Source organism: Barbus barbus (genome assembly GCF_936440315.1).
Source record: "Barbus barbus genome assembly, chromosome: 5".
NCBI lineage: Eukaryota > Metazoa > Chordata > Actinopteri > Cypriniformes > Cyprinidae > Barbus > Barbus barbus.
The window spans coordinates 17424304-17449121 of NC_136733.1; the positions used below are offsets into that span (position 1 = coordinate 17424304).

At 36.1% G+C, this 24818-nt stretch overlaps 1 protein-coding gene across 2 annotated transcripts in view; it reads left to right on the top strand.

Annotated features, from left to right (window-relative positions):
* The window catches only part of LOC306869178 (active breakpoint cluster region-related protein-like), a 186076-nt gene that overhangs the window by 76431 nt on the left and 84827 nt on the right, over positions 1-24818 (top strand). The window contains exons 2-6 of one of the 2 annotated variants that reach the window (XM_079415817.1): positions 934-1112; positions 9050-9148; positions 13938-14123; positions 21261-21368; positions 22729-22789. In XM_079415817.1, coding sequence (XP_079271943.1) covers positions 934-1112; positions 9050-9148; positions 13938-14123; positions 21261-21368; positions 22729-22789 — 633 coding nt within the window. Of the gene's footprint in view, positions 1-933; positions 1113-4995; positions 5371-9049; positions 9149-13937; positions 14124-21260; positions 21369-22728; positions 22790-24818 lie in introns of those variants that run through there. The other variant, XM_079415818.1, reaches the window with a different exon arrangement.

Sequence of the window (24818 nt, forward strand, 5' to 3'; positions counted from 1 at the left end):
CTAGAATATTTTAGCATTTTGTTAGGTGTTGCTAGCAATTTTAAAATGGACCTAGCATATTTTAATACATTGCTAACATGTTTATAGCGTACATTTTAGAATACAGTATTACATAGACATTGTTAACATGTTTTATCTTATAGTTAACATGTTGGTAGCTTGTCAGCTAGTTGGTGGGCTTTGCTAGTGATTTCACTATTGTTCATGTCACCTCACATTGCAAACTGGAAAAAAAAAAAAAGAAAGAATGCTTTTCAGTTGTTTTGTTGCTTCAAAACATGTTAGCTTGAAAGCTAGCGGGATTTAAGTGCACCATTGTAAACAGTGTGATAATAGCATATTTTAAATATCATTTAAATGCATTTCCCATTCAAGTTGGAATACAATAACTTGGTTCTGTTGTGAAGCTGCAATTTTTGTCTAATTGTGTAAATTAAGTAATAAATGGTTGTACATTAAGCCATTCAAAGGTTTTGCTTCTGCTGGTTTTGAAAAATCACTTTCTCGCCCACTGCACGGTCAGCCATAGCAAGTTAGCAACCGGTGTAATACTGCATTACAGCATCTTAAAATGACCACACATTTCCCACTACCCCTTCCCACCATGTCCTACAGATCCTGTTAATCATACCCAGAGTCTCTGCCCTCTTCTCTACTTGCAGATCAGCTATGAAACATACCCTATGTTCTGCACAGACAACTAATTGCACCATTTGTGGATTGATTTTCTTCAAAAATGTAAAGACTGTAGTGCTTTTACCATCGCTAATGTTTGAGCAGCCCAACATGGCAGCAGTAAGCAGTGGTGTGTGAGCCATTACTTTTTCCGGTTCCATTTCGGGGCCACTTGTGGTTCAGAAATCACACATGACCTTTAACATTGCAAAGTTCTTGTAACTCTATCTTACACTCCTCTTTTTTTTCTTCTTCCAGACTTTAACTACAACACTGATGGCTATGAGGGAGATACTGCAGAGGACAGGAAGTCTCAGGACGGCTCAGAGACCATGCCATTCATTGACGAGTCCCCCACCATGTCTCCTCACCTCTGCGCACGGGGACAGGATGGAGAGGCTGTCTCACCCACACCACCAGAAGGGCTGCTGCCTGGGGTATGACTTGCGTGTTTAAGTGTTTGTGTATGTGCTTTAAATTAGAAGAAAAAGCCATTAACAGTTAACATACTACAGGTACACTCGATGCTTCACGATGCCGTAGAAGGACCTTTTTTGTCTAAATGATTCCATAAAGAACCTTTAATATCTACAGAACCTTTCTGTTTCTTTGTGGCGTAAGAAGGTTCTTCAGATTATAAAAAGGTAAGAAAGAGATTGTTCTTTAAAGAACCTTTGACTGAATGGTTCTTTGTGGAACCAAAAATGGATCTCTTATGGCATCGCTGTGACTAATCTACTCATACTATTCTTATTATTAATGCTGAATGCTTTTTTATTATTATTAATGCAGTCAACATTTGTGCTGCTTAATATTTTTATGGAAACCATGATTCTTTGATTAATATAAAGTCCCAAATAACAGCTTTATGGTCATTTTTGACATGCTTTGCTTGCTGAATAGAAGTATTAATTTCTTTCAAAATAAAAATAAAAATCTTACCAACCCCAAACTTTTGAAAGGTAGTGTAAATTCTGAATCATGTGTTCATTATTATTTTATTGAGTGGTCAGGACATTCTTCAAAATATCTTCTGTGTTTCATGGAAGAAAGAAAGCAAAACTAGTTTAGAATGACGTGAGGGAGAGTAAATGATGACAGAATGTTCATTTTGGGTAAACTAACACTTAAAGAGTGTTGAAGTGTCTGTAGTGTTATTAGATGATGGGATCTGTTGTTGTGTCTGCAATATATTCTGTTAAAATTTGAATGGCTGTTACAGAGAACAAGTGACACACTTCACCTTTAATCTAAGAGCACTGATTGAGATTGCGGTGGGTCTGAAGAACTTCACTCTCTTTCCACCAGCCTTTGTTGTAAATGTTAGCATCACTTTCCTCATCGCTTTCACTTTCACATGGGTGTGCTATATTGACTTGACAAATGACAGTGTGGTTGTTTATATCACTTTCATAGCTTCATATAAACTTCAAATAAACGCTTTGCTGAGTCCATTCTCACCTGGTGTGTCTTGGCGTACCAAGAATAATGCAGTGCCCCAATGTCACAACAATAAGAAGTCATGGAGCTTTCCTGTGCAAAAACAACGTGCATATAAAAACTAAATTACCACTTAAATTATTTGGACTCTGAAGTTTGTATATCATTGCATTAGATCAGGGTTTCTCAAACGGGGTTTCACGAGGGGGCTTTATGGTTTTTGTGAGTTGATGAAAAGTTGATAAATTCTATCATAATAAGATAAAATTAACATCATAAATAATTTTAAAATAAAAAAAGTCAAAAAATTGGTTTACCTGCATGTCATGTGATCATTTAGCAATATCAAAAAAACATGAATGTGCTTTTAAATGAATGGAATATTAACTTAAAATCTCAGGAGGTAAATATTTTAGATCACAGGTGTTTGTCTGACAAAAACGTTTAGATAACATCCATAATAAAATACTAAACCAACAGTCATTTATTTTCCTGAATGAAAACACACGCAAGTCAAAAGGCTAAATATTCAAATAGATTTCAGTCAAATGGAAATGGAAGAGTTATTTCTGTAAATTTAAGTGTCATGATGCATCATAACATCCTGTAATGATGTATGCATTTGGCTATTTATAATGTGCAGTTCAGAGATAAATTGACATTGAGGTGTATGTGTTTGTCACATGTGTTTATGCCCATTATGAACATGCATGACTATTTCCATTGTGTGACACAGATAATTAGTGTTGAAATTGATAGTGATGTGTGTGGCCACTGGCTCAAGCTTTTATAACAGCATCTCCATCTAGTGGTAGAGCAGATGAAGTGCTTCCTCACGCCCTGGTAAAAAAATCCTTTGCCATCATTTATTTAAAATACATTTATTTCTTACTAAGTATACTTCAAATACATTAACACATATTTTTTTGACATATTTAAGATTTACAGATATAAAATTATAGTTAAACTTTACTTGGAGTATTTTTATACTGCACAATGCACATTTCTTAATATTATGCCTAAAACGTGTTTTAATATTAATAAGGATTTGTATAATATCAATCTAGAAATGCAAGATATTTTAAATGTACCTGAAGTATACTTATAGTAGTTCCACTATAGTGCAATCAAATCAATATCAATATTTATTTTTAAAGCATACTTTTTGTTTAACAGTTTTTTTTTTTTTTAATCCATTTTTGTTTTGTTTGCAACTGTAACTAAGGGAGTGGGGTTTCAGTTCAACACCATAAAAAACACCTTTTTTATTATCAAGCTCTTCCATGTGTTTCTCACTTATTCACTTCAGCTAGTATATCTCTCCCTCCTATAACCTTTATTACTTTAGCATGCCTGAGTGACTGTTTGTAACTACAGGATATAGAAAAAAAGCAGTCACCTTCCCCTTTTTAAACCCCCCTTTGAGCTTGGCTGCAGATAAAGTCAAGTGTGGAGAAGCACACAGGCAGTTTGCTTGTGAGAAATGCGTGCCTCCTCACTTGCTTTCATTACAGCCTCTCAGAGGATCTGTTCTTGTGGGCAGTGCTGTGAGGAGCTCTGAGAGCCGTTTATAACCACTGCACAGAGACTAAATATCACCTCCTCTGACATCAGTGCTGTTCTTACAGAGCAGAGGCCTTTCCTCTCTTCACTCACCTCACTACATCAAATGAATGAGAGATCAACTGGTGTGTCATTAATTTATATTCGTTCCCATTGGTGGTTAATGTTGTGTGTACCAGTGTATTGAAGTTCTGTGAGAAAAAGAGAAGCCTGGAACACTAAACTATTATGCCATCTTTTGTTGTGTGACTCGCGTCTAGTTCCTCTTTTGAGCACTAGATAAGCATCATCAGGGATTCCTCATTGACTTCTATTCAAGGATTGCCATTAATATTTCACATGTGCTATGGAAATAGCATGATGATGATTAGAATTTTTTCAGGAAGGTTAATGAAGAGCTTGACATCACGAGTGTGATGTGTGCTTGGGTGTCATCATTCAGAAGTATGGGTGGAATTCAAATTGTGGTCAATCTCATTCTTCACACAATCACTTACAAAATGTGTGTGTGCACTGCATGCACACCTAATAGAGGATCACTTTATAAGTTTTAACTTGAATGAAATGAGCAAATCTATAATACCAGCTTACCTTAAAACATAACATGAAGTTTTGATGACTGTAATGTGAGACTGTATTTCATTATGTTGAGTGTTATTACTTAGAGTACAGGAGAGCTTGATATCTGTTTAAGGAGAACCTTGTCTGCTCCAGCAGGGAACCCCCTAAAAAATGCCAGAATTGTCTTGGTACCACACTATACAGTACAGTATCTACACTATACATACTATACATAATGTATACAGATATTTGTTATATCTGGCATCACAATCTTATAGTCACATAAAAAATTTTTTTTTTTAAGTAAGTGCATCATCTGGGTGTTTGAAGTGAATTTCTTGTTGGAATTTTCAGTGTGAACACACTACTCACACTATTTATTCTATAAAATAGCATAGAATAGTGCATGTATGCAAATTTGATTACCAGTTGAATTCATTTCAGCAAATTTGTGATTGCTGGTCAGTCACTGGGCCCAAATTTGGGGTGCCCTGTTTTACTGTGTGAAGACAGCTTGAGAACCACTGTCTCAGTGATTAAACCTGCTATTAAACTCATTCAGTCACTTTTATAATTCTTAACAACTCAACAGGAACAAATAAACAAAGAGAGCAAGAAACTAAGACCTGTTAAGGCCAGAAAGGAAAATGGTCTTTTAACCCAGGGCACCCGGAATTGACACACACCAGGAAGACAGAACCGCGGTTAGGGGGAGGGACGCCAGCAGCTCAAGCCTGCATGTGTGTGTGTGAGTGCAGAGGCGGTCCAGTCGAGGTTGAAGTGTGTGTGTGTTTACAAGAGAGAGGAAGCAAGTGGCTGTTTCTGTGTTTGTGTGAGAGGGAGGACACGTTACCGTTCCAGAGAGAAAGAAAAAAAAACCTCCGTGGACAGAAGAGGTAGATTTCCAGCAGAGGCACCAATGTGTCACGGGCGGCTTGTCAAAACTTGAAAGGAAGGAAAGCAGCGAGTGAAATGGAGGGAGAGGAGAGAGAGGGATCGGCCATCAGCATAGAGGAGGATGAGGAGGAGGTGTTGGGTTTTCTGGACAAAGTTCTGGAGGATGAAGATGTGTTTGACAATGAGATGGACTTGGACTGTCCGTTCACACCAGTGGACTTCAGAACGTTCAAGGTGAGAGAGAGTCAGACTGAGCAGCACTTCTCTCTTCCTCTGCTGGCTTGCTGACAGAGGTTTCAATAGCTAAAAATAGTGAGGTGGAAATTATTAAAGCTTTTTGCGACGTGGCGTTAGTGTTTGTTCAGTTCCCTGAGTGTATGTGACTTTTGTGCTTTGTGGCAGTCATATGTAGCAACTGTGAGTCTGTAAACGGTCTCTGAATGATCTTTATCCTGCTCTAACATGCTTGACGAGACAGAAATCATGGACAGAAACAGATGGTTATTCACCAACTGTTGCTGTGATTTTGACTCTGTTTGATTTTGGATGTTTAGCATCTCTATAAGAGCATGAAGAAGTCACGTTGGCTTAGACTCCAACAGCAATGACTTAACATTGTAGCTGTCATTAGAACAATATTCTCTTAAAGGGACAGTTACCCTGAAATGAAAATTCTTCATTATATATTATTATTTATTATCATTGTTTATTCATCCTCATGACGTTCCAAACCTGTATCACTTACTTTCTTCTTTGGAGGTTGGGTGGAAAAAAGCATTGGTGAACATGCTCTGTTGTCTCCAAAACATCCCCATTTGTTTTCCATGGACATACGAACATCATAAAGTGAAGTGACATTCAGCCAAGTATGGTGACCCATACTTGGAATTCGTGCTCTGCATTTAACCCATCCAACGTGCACACACACAGCAGTGAACACACACAGCAGTGAACACACACACACCGTGAACATACACCCGGAGCAGTGGGCAGCCATTTTATGCTGCAGCGCCCGGGGAGCAGTTGGGGGTTCGGTGCCTTGCTCAAGGACACCTCAGTCGTGGTATTGAGGGTGGAGAGAGCGCTGGACATTCACTCCCCCCACCTACAATTCCTGCCGGCCCGAGACTCGAACCCGCAACCTTCGGATTACAAGTCCGACTCTCTAACCATTAGGCCACGACTTCCCCTGAAAGGCCACGACTTCCCCTGGGTTTTTAATGACATAAGTGTCAGTAAATTATGATAGAATAATAGGGGGGGGTGCTGAAGAGGAAAAGGGACTATTGAGCAGCACATGTTCTGTTTTCTGTTTAGACTTTGACAAGAAAATGTGACTGGTCAGAAGATCTAAAATAGCCCACCCCATGATATGTTGGTATATCCACGGATCCATGCCAGTCTCTTCACTCTCGATACACAAATGTTTAAAATTTTGGGTTGTTAGGAGATTTTTTAAAGTCTAAAAGCTAACAAATTTAACACAATGTATGTGTTAACAAAATACAATCAACAGTAGTATTATAAAATACAATTACAATTTAAAATAACTTTTCTATTTTAATAAATTTTACAACGTACATTACTCTAGTAATGGCAAAGCTGAATTCTTAGCATCATTACTCCAGTCTTCAGTGTCACACGATCTTTCAGAAATCATCCTAATGTGCTGATATGGTGCTCAAGAAATGAACAGTTCAAAACAGTTGTGCTGCTTAATATTTTTGTGAAAACCATAATACATTTTTTTGAGCTTGATGATTTGAAATGAGTTTAAATATAAATCTTTTGTAACATTATAAGTGTCTTTACTGTCACTTTTAATGCACCCTTGCTCAATAAAAGTATTATCTCTTTAAAAACAGAAAAGAAAAAACTGTCCCCAAAATTTTGAACGGTGGTGTATAGGCTAAATCTAAATGGATAAATGGATATGGGTGGATAGGTCCCCCCTTGAGTACATCCACCTAGTAATAGCACACCTTTCCTCCACCCAAGATTTGAGGATTGTTGATGTCCATAGCTTTAGGGATTTTGAAAATGCAAGTACCACTGATGAATAGCGATTCACCGAAATGAAAATTCTAGGCTGAACTATGCCTTTAATGGTTTAAAAAGTTTTCACAGCCTGTTTCAAAAGTAATTCCCTTTTTATTCTTACCATAAGTGTGTATCAGTGTTAGTAAGTAGCCTCACTTCAGTCTGAACGTTTTTCATTTTTTCCCTTGCAGAGTTACAGAATAAATCCACTAGTGCTCTGGACAAAGGAGTGTTTGTCGGTGAATTATAAGGCCAATGGCGGGTATATTTGGCTGCTCTCTTCAGATGTAGTTAGTCATAAGGGTGGTACTTCCTGTCTTTTTAAGATAGAACTGTTGTTTATTCCTTTATGTAATCAACTTTCATGGGTTTTCGAGCTGACTTTGTCATGTTTTGATTTATTCTCATTTATTTGTGGTGGTTTTGGTGGACAGACATGGTGGGAGAATTTACACATACAGTAATTGTTTTAAAATAGCTTTTATGAAGTCATGTAATAAAGCAAGAGCTGTTGTAAATTGAAAGTTCAAAGGGAGGGACTTAGTTTAAATGCTTATGTGGAGCTTAAAAATATTGAAGCAGACATTTGAAAAACGGATCACACTTGAAGGATTTGACGACTTTCACTCAAATTGAATCGTGTATTTGTTCAAATGGCTGGGTTTAGATAGCATGTCTGTGCCTTTGTTTGAACACACACACAGTTTGAACTCTGTACCTGGATGGGGGAATTCACAGGGTGTCTCTGTACCTGAGCAATTTCACACCAGAGAGAGAGAGAAAGATCAGAACAGACTAGTACTGTAGATTTACAGCAAAGCTAAACACAGGATTTTATTTTACTACCTACAGGTGGTGCTCATTAGCTGAAACATAATTCTCCTGTCTTGTTCTTAAGAAGTAGTTCATTCAAAAATGAAAATTCTGTCATTTTCTCAACTTCATGTCATTAAAAACATGTCACTTTCTAGTTGTTCCAATTTAGCAGACTTTAAGTATAACAGTTTAGTATACTAAAAGTACAATTACAGGACATTTTATTAAGTGCATAAATCTGAAACTGTATTTGTAATATACTTGGCATGAAATAAATGTATTTAAAATACATTTAATATAATCATTTAATTAAAATCATTTAATTAAATTTATTTTTCACTAGGGTTTTGCTAACGATATTTTGCCGAGCAGTAGTAAATGTGACTACACAGGATATTTTTTATTAAAATAATACTGTTTGTGCTCCACAGAAGCAGGAAGATTTGGAGTGACAATACATGAGTAAATTATGAATGTTTTTTGTTTTTTTTCAGTTGTAGTTTTTGAGTGAACTATTCCTTTTTATATCTCTTAACTCCCTCTATTATGCTGCCAGAGTTTTTAAACTGCTAGCATTTTTGAGCATTTTCATAAAATTTTTATGGCCCCCAAAATTTTAAAAGGAGGAACTGCTTTTGAACAAAAAGACTGTTTTATTCTAGGTTCGTGCATTTTTTTATCAACACTTGAAGTTTCATGAAAAAAGTAACATTTTAAACGAAAAGCTGAGAAAATCATGTTTTTGTCAAAGACCACATCTTGATCAGGTTTAATCAGCTTTAGCTGTTTAAAGTTTGATGATCGTGTTATTTTACATATGCATCTGCTTACATACGCGATCGCTACTTTCTGCTTCTTCTTCACCTGTGTTTGATCCAGATGTCCAATACTCTTTCAGAAGATGTTTGATAGCACCTCCTACAGTATACCAGTGAAAACACGGAAAACTGGAAATTTCTGTCATTGGCGGGGAAAGAATTCAGAAACTCATAATTTCAAAGAATAATTTGTTATATGTTTTCAGATTTAATGATTCTTATGTGTTTCTGTGTTTCAGGGAGACACAGAGAAAGGTCTGGAGATGAAGAAACTGGTTCTGTCTGGTTTTCTGGCCAGTGAGGAGATCTATATTAACCAGCTAGAGGCGTTGCTGCTGGTGAGTACCACTGCCACAAATGTCGTCACTCACACTTCATGAGAAAACTTCACAGTCCTGTTCTATGTGACTCTATGTGGAGTGTGTGTGGAGTGTTTTAAAGCTGAATATCAGTGTTAAGTAAAGGGACGTTTTTGTCTTATTTTATTTTATATTACAAAAACAATGACCCTTGCTGTTTGCAGTACTACTTTAAGTTTAAAAACAAATCTAAATAACACCAGTTATGATTAATTATCAGTGTTTCTTTAGAATAAGTTTACTCTTATTTTTCATAAGAGCAAGGAAAAGCATGTTTTCCGTAATATGGCTGCTTAGAGTGCAGCGTAAAGGACATGCGTACACTCAGCCAATCAGGAAGCAGCCTTTCCTATTTATAGAAAACGCTGAAATCTAATGTCTACCAGAGCTTTGCTCCTCTGCTGTTTGAACGTGTCTTTCCTGTCAGTCTTTTCTCTCTTTTTTTAACTGTTGATCAAAGCATTCATTTTGTGCAATAACGTATTACAGCAGTCAAAGGTTTGCTTAGTTGTACCAGTATTATCTTGCTTTGCCGTTATTTCTAATCATAGTCAAATGGTAGCTGAATCAACATCGGATTTCTAGATCATTCATTGAGTTTGACAAGTGTGGACGTAGAGCAAAAATAAACCATGAAACAGAAGAAACTAGTAACCATCACACAAATCCACTGTATTTTTAAGTGTGCTAATTATACTGGACACACACTGTGCTACCTGCGGTTACAGTCTTTAAGGAACACCTGGATATCTCCTGTCTTCCTTTAAGTAAACCTATTGATGAGTGAAGTTAAAGCAGACCTGGGTGTTTATGTACTTCTTCTCTCTGCTGCACACTTCCTGTCCAAACATTACTCAGCACTTTGGACCCACAAGGAAAACAGCTACAAATACTGTGGCAGAGCAGATATTTAAATGAGCAAGCACATGTTTATTCATCTTCTCCAATCATTTCTTGAAATGACAGAGGGAAACTTGAAAAAAAAAAATATATATATCTTTCTCAATATTTTTGTCTTGTTTCCAGTAGAAATAAATAAATATTCTTAAATCAAGATGCATTCACTGGAGAAGCAAAATTAAAATATAAAGTCTTCTTTTCTGAGAAACTGAACAAAATTAAATTTTTCAAATTAAATTGAGTTTATGCTGAAAACAAGAACAAATAGGAATGAAAGCTTGTTTTAAATGGAGTTGATTTTTATGTTGATTAAGCATGAATTAAGTCATTTTTCTGAGCCCATGTTCCTTGAATTTTCTTTGGTCTTGAAAACGTCTTTAAAACATCTTGTATTTACCTTGATGAAACCTGCAGAAACCCAGATAATGGTAAAATGTTAAACACATCGTGACTAAATTATTTTAAAGTATTCATTCTTTCAATTAACTCCACGAGGTGAACACTTTTTAAGCAGTATTGAGCTATTTATCTGGGAGACTTTTAAAAATGTAGGTTTTTATTCACATATGAACATTCATCAACACATAGAGCACATCAAATATTGTAAATAGAAGCTCAGTCCACTTGCTTGATACAAGATGTTTTATGAGTTTGGAATGACGTGAGTGATTAAATTATGACAGAACAGCTGAATTACAATGTTTATCACACCAAATATTAGCAAAAATGTGTAATTGTCTTGGTGTGAACACTCCTTAATTTTTCTTTATATAAAAAAATTCAGTCCTTCTGTTCTGGTAAAGGATGGAAGACATCACACCCTTTGGTTAGAAATACAGATTCAATGACTTCAAAACCACTGTGGTAAAGATGTGCTCAGACTCCAAGCTGTGAGGGGACATGCTGTGGTAGTGAAGGGCTATGCACAGTATGTGGTCAAAGATATGACTCCAGGTCAGGGAATCTCATTTGACACTTTTGACTTTAGATTCCCTCAGGGTGAGGATTCCGGAAATTAGTGTTTGGTGCTTTGGATAATAAGTAACCAAAAGTTATTCAGAAGGTCCAAGCGATACTGCTTCAGCAGAAGTGGATGATTTTAGTCCTCCTTGTGCTTTACTTAAAACATTACTCATTTGTCCTGAAGCTCTTCGCTTAAAGACCCTGTGAAATCAAAACTGGAGTTTTGTGGCTTCTAGTGTTGTCAATTTTTCGCTCATGTATATGATAGTGTTCTCCTAAAAATGACTATATTGACTGTTTTAACAGATGTATACATGCTTTCAAGTTTGAGGGTAGTAGGGATTGTTTTTTGTTTTTTAAAAAAGAAAATAATACTTTTGTTTAGCAAGAACACATTAAACTGATCCAAAGTAACAGTAAAGACATTCATAATGTTACAAAAGATTTCTATTTGGAATAAATTGATCTTTTGAACTTTTTATTTATCAAAGAATCTTGAAAAAACTGTTTCCACAAACAGTGTTAAGCAGCTTTCATCGGTACCAAATCAGCATATTAGAATGATTTCTGAAGCATCAAGTGACTCTGAAGACTGTCATATGGCTTCTGAAAATAGAAAGCAGTTATTTTAAAATGTAATAATATTTCACAATATTACAGTATTTTTTATTAAATAAATGCAGCCTTGCTGAGGATGAGAGACCTTCAAAAACATTAAAAAATCCTATCAAAACCAAACTTTTCAGCATTTATGCATTCTAAATGTTACTGTAAATCTTTCTCTTTTGGGAAAATGGACAAAATATTATCAGTATTTTTGATCCAATCAAATGCTCCCTAATACCAACTGAAGATGACTCGTATTAAGCTGCCAATCATCATGATTTGTGACTGTGATGTAACAAAAGATTATGGGCGATTTAAAATTTTGATCTTCTTAATATTGTATAATGCAAATCTGCAGGACCGGGCAGTTTTAGCAATGTGGTCTGAGAAAGTCAGTTTATCATCAATCACAACTCCAAGGGTTCTGGCTGTTTTTGAAGGAGTTATGGTAGATGAGCCTAACTGGAAGGTGAGATTGTGATGAAGCGATGGGTTAGCTGAAACTACAAGCAGTTCTGTCTTAGCTAGGTTGAGTTGAAGGTGATGGTCCATCATCCAGCAAGAAATGTATGTTAGACACTCTGAGATGCGAGCAGCTATCGTCGGATCATCAGGATGGAATGAGAGGTAGAGTTGAGTGTCATCAGCATAGCAGTGATATGAAAAGCCATGTTTCTGAATGACAGAACCTAGTGATGCCATGTAGACAGAAAAGAGAAGTGGTCCAAGAACTGAGCCCTGAGGCACCCCAGTAGCTAGATGTTGCGACTTGGATACCTCACCTCTCCAAGATACTTTGAAGGACCTATCAGAGAGGTAAGACTCAAACCACTGGAGTGCGGTTCCTGAGATGCCTTTTCTCAATAGGGTTGACAAGAGGATCTGATGGTTGACCATATCAAAAGCAGCAGACAGATCTAGCAAGATAAGTAATGAAGATTTGGAAGCTGCTCTTGCAAGTCTTAGAGCTTCAACAACCGAAAGCAAGGCAGTTTCGGTCGAATGTCCACTTCTGAAGCCAGATTGGTTACTGTCCAGGAGGTTGTGTTCTGTGTGAGAAAGACAGAGACTTGGTTGAACACAACTCGTTCAAGTGTTTTTGCAATGAAAGGAAGAAGGGAAACCGGTCTATAGTTCCCTAAAAGAGTTGGGTTAAGAGTGTTTTTTTTAAGAAGTAGAGTTATACGAGCCTGTTTAAATGCTGAGGGAAAAATTCCAGTGTGAAGGGATGTATTAACGATGTGAGTGAGTTCAGGTACAACTGCAGGAGAAATGGCTTGAAGGAGATGAGTTGAAATAGGATCAAGCGGACAGGTAGTAGGATGACTGGAAAGGATGAATTTAGAGACTTCTGCCTCAGAAAGTGGAGAGAAGGATGTGAACGAGTGTATGTTTGCTGGTAAGATGTTTGATAGATTGTGGTGTGGAGAATTGTGATGTGAGGTTTGTAATTTTATTAATGAAGAATGTGGAAAAGTCATCAGCTGTTAGAGATGATGAAGGAGGGGGAGGAGGAGGACAAAGGAGGGAGGAAAATATTTTAAAGAGCATGCGAGAGTTAGGCGAATTGTTAATTTTGTCATGATAGTATGTATTTTTAGCAGTGGAAACATTAGCAGAGAAGTCAGAGAGGAGTGATCGATATAAATTAAGGTCAGTAGGATTTTGTGATTTGCGCCATACTCTTTCCGCAGCCCTGAGTTTAGAACGATGTTTTTGGAGAACATCAGGAAAAAACTGCACTCATCAAGCAGTATCATGATGCAGAGGAGAGCAACTTACAATGAGACACGCTTATCTGAAAATAACCATCCTGCACTTTAACACAGTGTTATCAGCCCTGAAGAAAGAAATTAAGACACCGTGTACCCCTCTGCCCTGTTTAGTCTGGACGCAAATGCAAAGGAAATTAATGTTAATCAATTAATTCACAGGAAGTGGAGAGGGAAATTGACCCACAAGTCAATATGTACTACTTGAGAACCACATGAATTTTGGCTGAACTAAATGCATTGAAAAGGACTTAATGGTTTAATTCAGTTTAAATCAGCTCAGAAGTGATTGCTTGGCGGTGGTTTTGTGGGTATAAAGTGCACAAGATGCAACAGTGCCATTATTATGATCAGGGGTCACATAACCAAACCACATGTATTTTCATTTTAAAGTTCAGTCATTTATCACTCAATTTATGGATTTTGAGTATGGTCATTTTTACTTAACATTAAAATGTATTACTTGATATATAAATGCATGTGAGTAGTGGACATGTTTCTAATTCACCTCTCTTTCTCTCTCTTAGCCCATGAAGCCTCTTAAAGCCACAGCTACTACATCAAAGCCAGTGCTGACATTGGAGCAGATTGACACTATTTTCTTCATGATCCAAGACATCTTTGAGATCCATAAGCAGTTCTATGATGCTCTTTCTCCCAACATTCAGCAGTGGGATGAGAAGGTCACTGTCGGACATCTTTTCCAGAAACTGGTGAGTCCACCTGCCACATAATGTCCTGCCAAACACACTGTTCAAAGGCCCTAGATGGTAATTTCAAATACAATGACCCTCTATGTAGTGTACACTACAGACCAAATATTTAAGGTCAGTAAAATAACACTTTTATTCAGCATTAAATTGATCAAGATTGACAGAAAATACATATATAATGTTAAATAAAAATTCAATTTCAAATAAAATGCTTTTCTTTTACACTTTGTATTTGTTGGAAAATAAGTAGCACAACTGTTTTCAACATATTTATAATACTAATATGCAACAAATCATCATATTAGAATGATTTCTGAAGGATCATGTTACACTGAAGACTGGAGTAATGACTGCTGGAAAAGCTTTGCATCACAGGACTAAATTACGTTTTAAAATTTATAGAAAACAGTTATTTTAGACTGTAATAATATTTCACAGTATTCCTATTTTTACTGTATTTTTGATCAAATAAATGCAGCCTTGGTGATGATAACAGCCCTTTAACATGCACTGAATATAATTAGAATCCTTAATTTTCAGCATTTGTTAATCTTGGCAGCTGTTATAGTAAAAACACAAATGTTATAGTACAAATATTTGATTTCCAAATTTAATGCTTATTTCATATGTAAAGATGTTAGTAAGTCATACAGTGTGATTTTTACTTGAACGCTGGGTTTAGTCTTTACTCTTGCATTATATATTGGTCTCTATTGGACTGTCTCTATATGTGTATGTACTGTGTGTGCTCATATCTAGAAGACACTTTGCCAGACTATATAAATGCACTTGATAAGAATCATCTTCCTCTGAGAGTTAGAGCAGAAAGATAGTGGAGCATCTGTCAAGACTGAAAGAAACAGCAGAGAGAAGATGTCTAAGTACTGCTAGATGAAAACGAAACACTCAGCTCTGTTTAGGCCTGTGTGTGTGTGTGCACGTGTTGGCATGAAACTGGAGAATCAGATGCTCCATGCGTCTATGATGATTGTAAGTGGGCTATTGTGTGTCTCATTGACTGACTCTGGAGTACAGTGCTGCTTAGCTCTCTCTTCAAACTGCAGTTCAATATTTTGTTAATCTTGTTTTTTATTTTCTATTTATTTTCAGTTGAATGACATTAATGGATGTTCAGTTTTTACATTTTCTTTGCTGCAAGTTGGGAAAATCTAGATTTAAAATACACTACCGTTGTCACTGGCCTCACTGTTTTAATTGATCCAGCTATCCAGCCGCTAAACACTTCCACAATAAACTCCAAGAAGGTGCAATTTATGAAGTTTAATCATGAAAAGTGTGAAACTACAAAGAAGAGAAAAATACACAAACATGAATTTCACAAAATAGATAAATCATTAAATAAATGAGCATTCTCAAACACACAAGGCAAAGAACCAACAACAATACAGTGGTATCAACAGCATAGATTAATACTTTGCAAACTTGAGTAGAAAAAGGTAACAAACATACTGAATTAAATGCTACATTACATAGCACAACAATAAAGAACTCAATGCTCACTTAACAAAATCAAACAGTCACTTACAGATATTGCATTTCAAAGGGCTTTGATAAGCAAGATGAAGATGGATCTCTGCAACCACATGGAGCACCTTGCACTACTAAACCAATGAAGAAATATGGCCTACTTCCTCTTTAAAACAGGAAATCATTGGAAAACTAAGGAAAACCCAAAACTAAGTAACAAAATAAAAGTCCTTGTTGAAACCGAAATTTAAAGTCCAGCACAACTGTTCAAAAGTTTGGGTAGGGTAAGATTTTTTTGACAGTCTCTTATAGTATGCTCACACAGGCTACATTTATTTAATAAAAAATACAGTAAAAACAATAGTTTTGGAAAATATTATTACCATTTAAAATAACTGCTTTCTATTTAAATGTATTTAATAATATATTTATAAATTACATAAACTTTAAACCTGTGATGTCAAATCTGAATTTGTAAGTGTTCTCAGTCATTACTCCAGTCTTCAATGTCACATCTGAGTTTGTGCTATTCTCTTCAATGTTGAAAATATTTTAAAGTGAAAGTGAAGTGACATACGGCCAAGTATGCTGACCCATACTCCGAATTCGTGCTCTGCATTTAACCCATCCAAAGTGCACACACACACAGCTGTGAACACACACACCCGGAGCAGTGGGCAGCCCGGGGAGCAGTTGGGGGTTCGGTGCCCTGCTCAAGGGCACCTCAGTCGTGGTATTGAGGGTGGAGAGAGCTCTGGACATTCACTCCCCCACCTACAATCCCTGCCGGCCCGAGACTTGAACCCACATTACGAGTCCGACTCTCTAACCATTAGGCCACGACTTCCCTGGAGCAGTGGGCAGCCATTTATGCTGCGGCGCCCGGGGAGCAGTTGGGGGTTCGGTGCCCTCCTCAAGGGCACCTCAGTCATGGTATTGAGGGTGGAGAGAGCGCTGGACATTCACTCCCCCCCACCTACAATCCCTGCCCGACCTGAGACTCGAACCCATGACTTTCCGACTCTCTAATCATTAGGCCACGACTTCCCCTTTTGGGCTGCTTAGCATTTTTGTGGAAACTGTGATGCACCCCGCCCCCACGGGAAGATCAGCATTTATTTAAAATATAAATCTTTTATGAAATGATAAATAATTTTACTGTCACTTTTGATCAATTTAATGCATCTTTGTTGAGGAATATTATTAATTTCTTTAAAAGAAATTAAAAATAGAACCAGGAGTATACTATACTCTAACTCATAGCTAAATGCATTATTATGCATATTTACATAACAATTAAAATGAATTAGGGTCTTGATCTGTGAATGACAGGTGATTTCTGTACAGTTAAAAGTTAAGTGGGCCTAAGCATTTTGGTCTTTTGTGGATATGTAGTAAAGCTGAATGATACAGAACATTTATCTCAATATTTTCAATCCTTTTGACAATATTTGATGTGTATCTCAATGATTATGTATGATTTTCTGCATGACTTGTAAATGTGATTTCCTCTTCCAGTTAGAGGAACCATACGTATAAGATCCAAAAACTGTTGTTGCAAAGCAGAAATGTTTAATGCACTAAAAAGCAAGAATAAGCTGTTTATAGTTATTTATTAGTACCAATATAAAAAATACACCGTGAAACAGCCAGTACAGTAATTAGAAAACTTTACAGCTCAAATAAAAAACTCATTCACATAACTACAACATTCAATATGCTGCTTAATTTTAAATAGATAACAAAACAAAAAAAGATGCTGCATACACAAGTAAATGTAAGTTGTTATCTTGTGCTGTTAAATTCAATGTTCCACTCTGAATGGATTTTGTTGGTCTTTACCCAGCATGTATTACTGCTCATCATTACAGGCTACACTTCATTTATCTCCTGAACCAAACATCAGATGGCAGCAGGTTATGAAACATGACTTTTCTTAAGTTTTTTTTCCACACACACACACACACACACACACACACACACACGTGATTAGTAAAACATTGTGACAGTGGTTGAGTTAACAGATGGAGTAATTACAGGCTCCCTATTGCTCTGGAAACTCTGCGAAGAGGAAAACAAGCCAGACCAGAAGAAAAAAGTTTAGTTTTGAGCAGAAGGAAAGGTTTAGGATGAGCAAATCCAGACGGAGTGGATTGGAAGCAGTTTCTCTCTGTTAGTCACTCTCTTTCTTTCTTTCCTTCTTTCCTTCTTTCTTTCTTTCTTTCTTTCTTTCTTTCTTTCTTTCTTTCTTTCTTTCTTTCTTTCTTTCTTTCTTTCTTTCTTTCTTTCTTTCTTTCTCTTTCTCTCTCTCTCTCTCTCTCTCGCTCTCTCTCTCTCTCTCTCTCACTCCCCCACTCATTAGCACTGCACTTCTCTTCCCACTTCTCTTCTCTTCACTTCGTCTTTGTGACGTGCGCGTGCGTATCAGCGCTCGTCTGTGGATACGCTTGGTGAAAAGTCAGAGCGCTTGATGCAGGGTTGCTAGGCGACGACAGCATGTCCGTGTGATGTGTTGTGTTCCAGACTTCTCTCGAGCAGCGGGAGAGGGGAGCATGCTGGGATGGAGATTGAGAACACAGGGTCTCATCATGCAGTTCTCACCTCAGGGCACAAATACAGTATACAGCAATCCATAACCTTACACAAGTCAGGAATCACCGCAGAGAAGATGGATCATAAGACAATAGGAAGAAGAAAGAACGAGCTGGAGGTCAAATTAGATTTTGAATGACAACGATGTTTTTGAATGACTTGGATCTTTTTGATCTTTTGCTTGAAATAGTGGTTGAGCGATATATCGCCATGACCCATATATTAAATTCCACAATCTTAGATCTGTTAGATCCAGTTGCTGCCATGTCATATCTATGTCATATTCACTGTGTAATTTATATGTATTGTCTAGTCTTTATTTAAGAATACATAATTTAATTAACATAAATATAAATATTATAAATAATTTAATTAATATTTATTGAGTTAAATTCATTTTATTATTACATCAAATAATAACATTAATTGCAGCAGTTATGCTTGTTATTTACTATTTTTAAATTAGATAGTGTAATATAATATATACAGTATCAGCTTTATACTGTATCTGCCAATTGCCGACTTAACACTTGACCACCAATCTGAAAAATAAAAACTACAGCTTTTAACTTAAAAAATTATATTTGGGCTGTTAAGAGTTTTAAATGATTAAAAACAATCTAATCAAATCACATACAATAAAATTAATTTAGGTGATAGGAAACATTAGTTTGAAGTGAAACTATATTTTCCACATTTTTAGAGCAGAAATATTACATCAAATAATACAATTAATTGCACCAGTTGTTATGCTTGTGTTATTTACTATCTTTAAATTAAATAGTGTATTAAATAGTTGTCCTTCCGTAATATATATAGTGGACTGCTAGCTGGCTTCAGTCCTAGCTTGGTAACCGAAGCCAGAGAGTTGATGTTAAGGGTATATGGTCTGGTCCTTTATCAATCAATTGTGGTGTCCCTCAAAGGAGTATTTTAGGTCCCTTATTTTTTCTATTATATATAAATGATCTTAAAGCAGCGTGTTCAGAGGAACTTTTTCTTTATGCTGATGATGCAGCAATTCTAGTATTTCAACAAGATAAAGGGGTCCTGGAGAAAATAAAGAGATGTTCAAATGGTTTCTAGACAATAAACATTCTCTACATATAGGTACAACTGAAGCCATTCTCTTTGCTTCTAGAATGGAATTAAAGAAGGACTACACTTTTTTTGGTTAAGATTAATGATATGGTAATAGAGTAAAAAAAAATTAGTAAATTATTTGGGTTGTTTAATAGATAATAAATTATTTTAATAGTTTAATAGATAATAAATTAGATTTTATGGCTAGAAGGGTATTTATGAAAACGTTGTAAAATTAGGTTTTTAGTAAGGCAAGCCGACTTATGAGATGTTTATTCCTTAAAATTGTTTGCAGGGGCCTTTATTCAACCCCATTTAGATTTTTGCCTCTTTCTAGTGTAGTTGATGTTTCCAGGGTATGAAAGACAAATCGCAAAAGGCTTAAAACGAATTAGTTAGAATAATTTTTAGAATTCATCCTCAAACGCATTTGTGTAGTGAACGTTTTGAGGATTTGGGTTTGTTAACTGTGGAAAAGAGGTTTTTTTTTAATTGGGTATGACACAATTTATAATCAGAATCAGAATCAGAATGAGCTTTATTGGCCAAGTATGTTTACACATACAAGGAATTTGTTGTAGTGACAGAAGCTCCACAGTGCAACAGAAAGACAGTAACAGGACAGGACACAGGTAATAAAACAAAATAACAAGAAATAGCCAATAACCAATGTACAAAGCAGCAAAAAAATAAAAAATACACAATATATAATATATAATATAGGCGACTATGTATGTAAGCAACTATGTATTATTATTATTATTATTATTATTATTATTATTATTATTATTAATAATAATAATAATAATAAGTTATTTAAAAAATTACTTTCATATGGTGAGACAACAGCATTCTTATGATACTAGTCCAAGTATCATATAAAAATTAAGTATCAAATAAAAACTTGGTGGGGATATAAAAAAAAATATGTTTTCCATGCAGTGCAATTTCATGGAATAAATTACCAGTGTCAATAAAGGGAATAAAAGGATTTGGAGAATTTGTATGTTTTTTTAGTTTTTTTTTAATTATTATTAATACTTGGTTAGGAGATATTGTTTTTTATTTCTTCTGCACTTCTGTACATGGTCTCTATCCTTTATATTAACAGTGAGGACCGCAATGCAAATAAGCCAATGGCTTTATTGTGTTTTTTAAAGTGTATTGGGATGCTTGTTATTTTGTACGGTTTGTAAACTTGTCAAATAAATTTCAATTTCAAAATTGAAAATAAGCCTTGCACACAATGCTTGGTAAGAGAGCTCTGGAACAGTATTAAAAATGACAAGTTTTACCAGATTTTACAGGCAGGCTAAATACTCAACGAGCTGCTATAAGCTCACAGACATCTGGTTTTGAAACGCAGTTAAATTTTGGCTAGTTAACATCAAAAGATTTCTCTGTTTGAGCATCCTGACCAGCCTGACATGGTAACATTGTCTCAAACAATGGTGTGAGTTTGGGGCAAGACTTGCTGTTTGCTGGCCCAAGGCAGATGGGGGAGTGTTTACGGAAAAAAAATATTTTTTGCCTTTTGACAATGCTAGTGCTGAAGATATGAGACACTTAGCGCTTTAAAGGAGGGTTGTGCTTCACTCTGTATGGGCATCTTAACAGTTCTTCATGTTCCTCTGACTGTTATTACAGCAAACGATCTGAAGTGGTATGATGAAGCCTGCTTTAAACTTCCGTCTAAGTCTTTCAGTCTCCAGAGCTCTTTGCAGAAGCTCTGTTGTCTGTATCTCATGTCTTATCCTGAGGATGAACTCGCTTCAGCAGAAAGCGTACACTGTGAACACACTTTGATGAATGAGGTCTACAGATGAAATGAATGTTTCAGCATTGCCATTTTTCAGTCTCTTTCATCCCTCTGTGTCTCCAGCTTCTAGTTCTTCCATGGTTTTCCTCCTCTTCTCTGTGATTTTCCCATACTTGTACTGCATTTAACACCTGTTTCCACTGCTTGTATCCTAGGCCAGTCAGCTCGGTGTGTACAAAGCCTTTTTGGACAACTATAAATTGGCAGTGGAGACAGCAGAGAAATGCAGCCAGGCCAACAGCCAGTTTCAGAAGATCTCTGAGGTGATCTCATCTACCTCCTACACCCGACACTATAGGACTGATCATTACTGTCTGCAGTATATACTTCACTAATGAGGAGCTAATGTTTGAAATGGTCCATAATTGTCCGTTGTTTAGTCATTGATCTGTATTAAATGTTCCCCAATGTAAATTACAGTCTAACATTTTGAATATAGATATGAAATGATGGAAAAAATAGATGATAGATTACTTTTAAATATGAAACTAAAGCTGCCAGTAATTGGTGGCAAGTTACTGTCTTAGTGAGTCTTTGAATCAAACGATTTGTTCAAAATGGCTGATTGATTGATTGATTATGTGACTGTCTTTAAGAATGTGTCATTGAATCATTTACTCAACTGATTTGTTCAAAATCAAAAATGTAGATTAATTTAGTAATGAAACCACAGTGTATTCCTTGGAGATGAACAATGGTTCTACTGTGAATTAGTTTGTAACTGTTTTCGTTGACAAAATAGATCAAAACAGACAATATTTGCAAGTCTAATAATAAAAATCTAAAATAAATAAGTCTAAAATAAGTAACTTAATATTAACTGTTGTATGAAATTAACATTATATGTGCAGTTGTACAGATATTCAGGAAAATTGCCCCATGCCTTAAATTTTGAGGGCATTTTTGTGGCATCCCCATTAATTTACGACTTTGGCATTAAGAAAATATTTTTTTGAATGCTAACTTTTTAAAAAGAATGAATTCATTCATACATTCTATAATGAACATTGATTAAAGGTTGCAAAACAAGATTTTTTTAACAGCATCAAGCTCCTTAAAACATTCAGATATCCATTATATACATGTAACACATCCATTACAATATTAGTGATGTTTGTTTTGCTATTACTATTTCTCATACTTATTTGAACAAACCCCCAACTCTAACTATTAAAATGTTCACATCTTGTTCTGCATCTGCACCTTATTTTGATGCCTCAGACATTGTTTGCCAGATGATAAAATGGGTAAAAATCTTACATTGGACCACCCAGCCATATCTAAACCCCCCAATATATCATGGGGGGTGGACCCTTTTGACCTTTCATTACCCTAGCAACCGCATAGCCATGGGCTAAAACTATTCGGGACATCTTAGAAACCGCATAGCAACACTATTGCAAGGCATTTGAATCACTTACTGTAGATCTAGTTATAATCATCAGCTTGGTGCATTACTCATACACACACACATACACAAGAAGCCTTCCCCATCACATTTCTCTTCATTATTCCATACAGGAAGTATTCGTCACATTCTGCTGCCTGAGCCAGGCATGAGCTCTGTATGTGTGTGTGCTCGTGTCTGTGTATATTTATAGTGAGCATCTTCTCTGTTGACAGAATCTGAAAGTTAAAGGTCCTAAAGAATCCAAGGACTGCACCACATCCGCCTCCATGGAGGGTAAGAGTGTATCAAATGATTAGTGGTGTGTGTGACATGCATGAGCGATATGCATTTACAGAGTGGTAGAATGTGTGTTGATGTGTCGATTGACGGTTCATTGAGAGAGTGGATGGTTATGTTTGAATGAGTGAACTGCGAGCTGCGTCTTTAAGAATGAGTTCAGCTCTACATCTCCCTACTTGTGTATGCAGCATCCACAACTCAAATGTGTGTGAGTGTGAGGAAGAGTGCGTGCTTGCTCATTCTGAGTGTTTTGGAGAGCAGGAGAGCATGAGTCTCTCTCTCTCTCTCTGTCTTGGTGGTGTTTGTGAGGGACGGATAAAAGGGGGTGCAGAGTGAGAAGGAAGTAGAGAGAGCAGTTAGAGAAGACTGCAGGATCAGTGGAAGTTTGTCATGGAGGTTCTGCTGGTTCTCCGGCTATGTTGTAACTGCACCTATGGTAACTATATCGCATTTTAATGCTTTGATAGTCTGGATGACTTTCAATTCATGATTGTTGTGCGGATTGGTTTAAGAAATTATTTAGTTTCTGTGGTTTTGAACCATTCTAAAGCTAGTTCTGCTGGTAAACAGTTCTGATTCAGTGCAGTTGTCTGTAATTGTGCATGTCTGATATTTAAATGCAGTTGTAAGACCTCAAGCATAACGGCATTATAAAACGGATAATTCTGATTCTGGCTTCTGATTGGTCATTATAGCATTCCAGCCATGCTAAAATATGCAATATAGAAACAACACTTTTACTTAGCTACTGTGTGCCATATATGGTAAGTTATTAATCTTAGATGATATCTCGGGGACTAAATTGTCAGATGGAGTATGACATGTAATATATAAGCTTAAAATGATGTCTTCATTTATGTCTTCAATTTTCCATGTGTTGTTCCTGATAATGCCCTTTAACCATGACTGTATTCATAAGAATTTTCTCATAACTTAGTACTTAAATATGCACAAGACAGAGCTCTGGCAAAGTGTTTGATGAATAGGAATGCGTAAAATCCATGTGGAAAGATTCGAATGGGTTTGAAACCAAGTGGGAATACAGAAAAATTTAACTTCCAAATGAATAACTGGAACTGCCTCTCCAATTCTGATTGGTCAATGAATGTTTATGTCAGAAAGTGTTCAGCTGGGTCACGTCCCCAAAATAATTTGCATATCTATTTATAATAGGGTAATGTAGAGAAAAAAATTCAGTTAAAATAAAATGTTAAAATTGCTTTAAAAAAAACAAACATTTTATCCAATGTATTTTGGTGTTGACAGACATATCAATGAAGTCTGCATATCCAAATTATACAAGATGAAAATAAAAATGTGACCCAAATTAAAGACACATTAATTTGCAGTAAAGATAGTTTGCACCAACCACAATGTATTTTTTGGTGTATTGAATTACTAAAATTCAACATTTACATTTACCAAAATTGTCAAATTTCCTGTTTAGCCTCATGTTATTCATTTAGCATTGTATTAAGCATATACTAACAGGGGTAGACAATAAGGGAAATTTGCCACTGGCCCTCCGGGCCAGTGTCTTTTGAAGTTCACTGGCCCAGGTCAACGCGTCGGGTATTGATCCCAATAATCACGAAAAAGAACAGTTTGCTTGAACAACATGAATAACATTAATTTTTTTTAAGGTAGGTTTAGTGCAAAGTGCAGCAAAACTGTGCAAAAACATGAAACAAGTGCAAATAAACCTATTGCATAGGATTCATTCTCCGTAGTCACACAGCAATTCATTATATTATGTTCATACCATAGGTTTCATACACGTTAACTTTTCTCTAACTTACTTGTCTGCATATGTGGGCATTGATCTGCAGAGCTCACAGTAAACCTCTTTTTTTCTTGATCGTAGCCCAGCTAGGGGTGGGCGATATGGGAAAAATATCATATCACGATTTTTTTTTAGAAATATCACGATTCACGATTTTATCACGATTCTTTGTCATGTTGGTTTTACAAGCTGTCTGAGCATTACAGCCAAACTAGAAAGACAAAGCCTTTCAAGGTAACA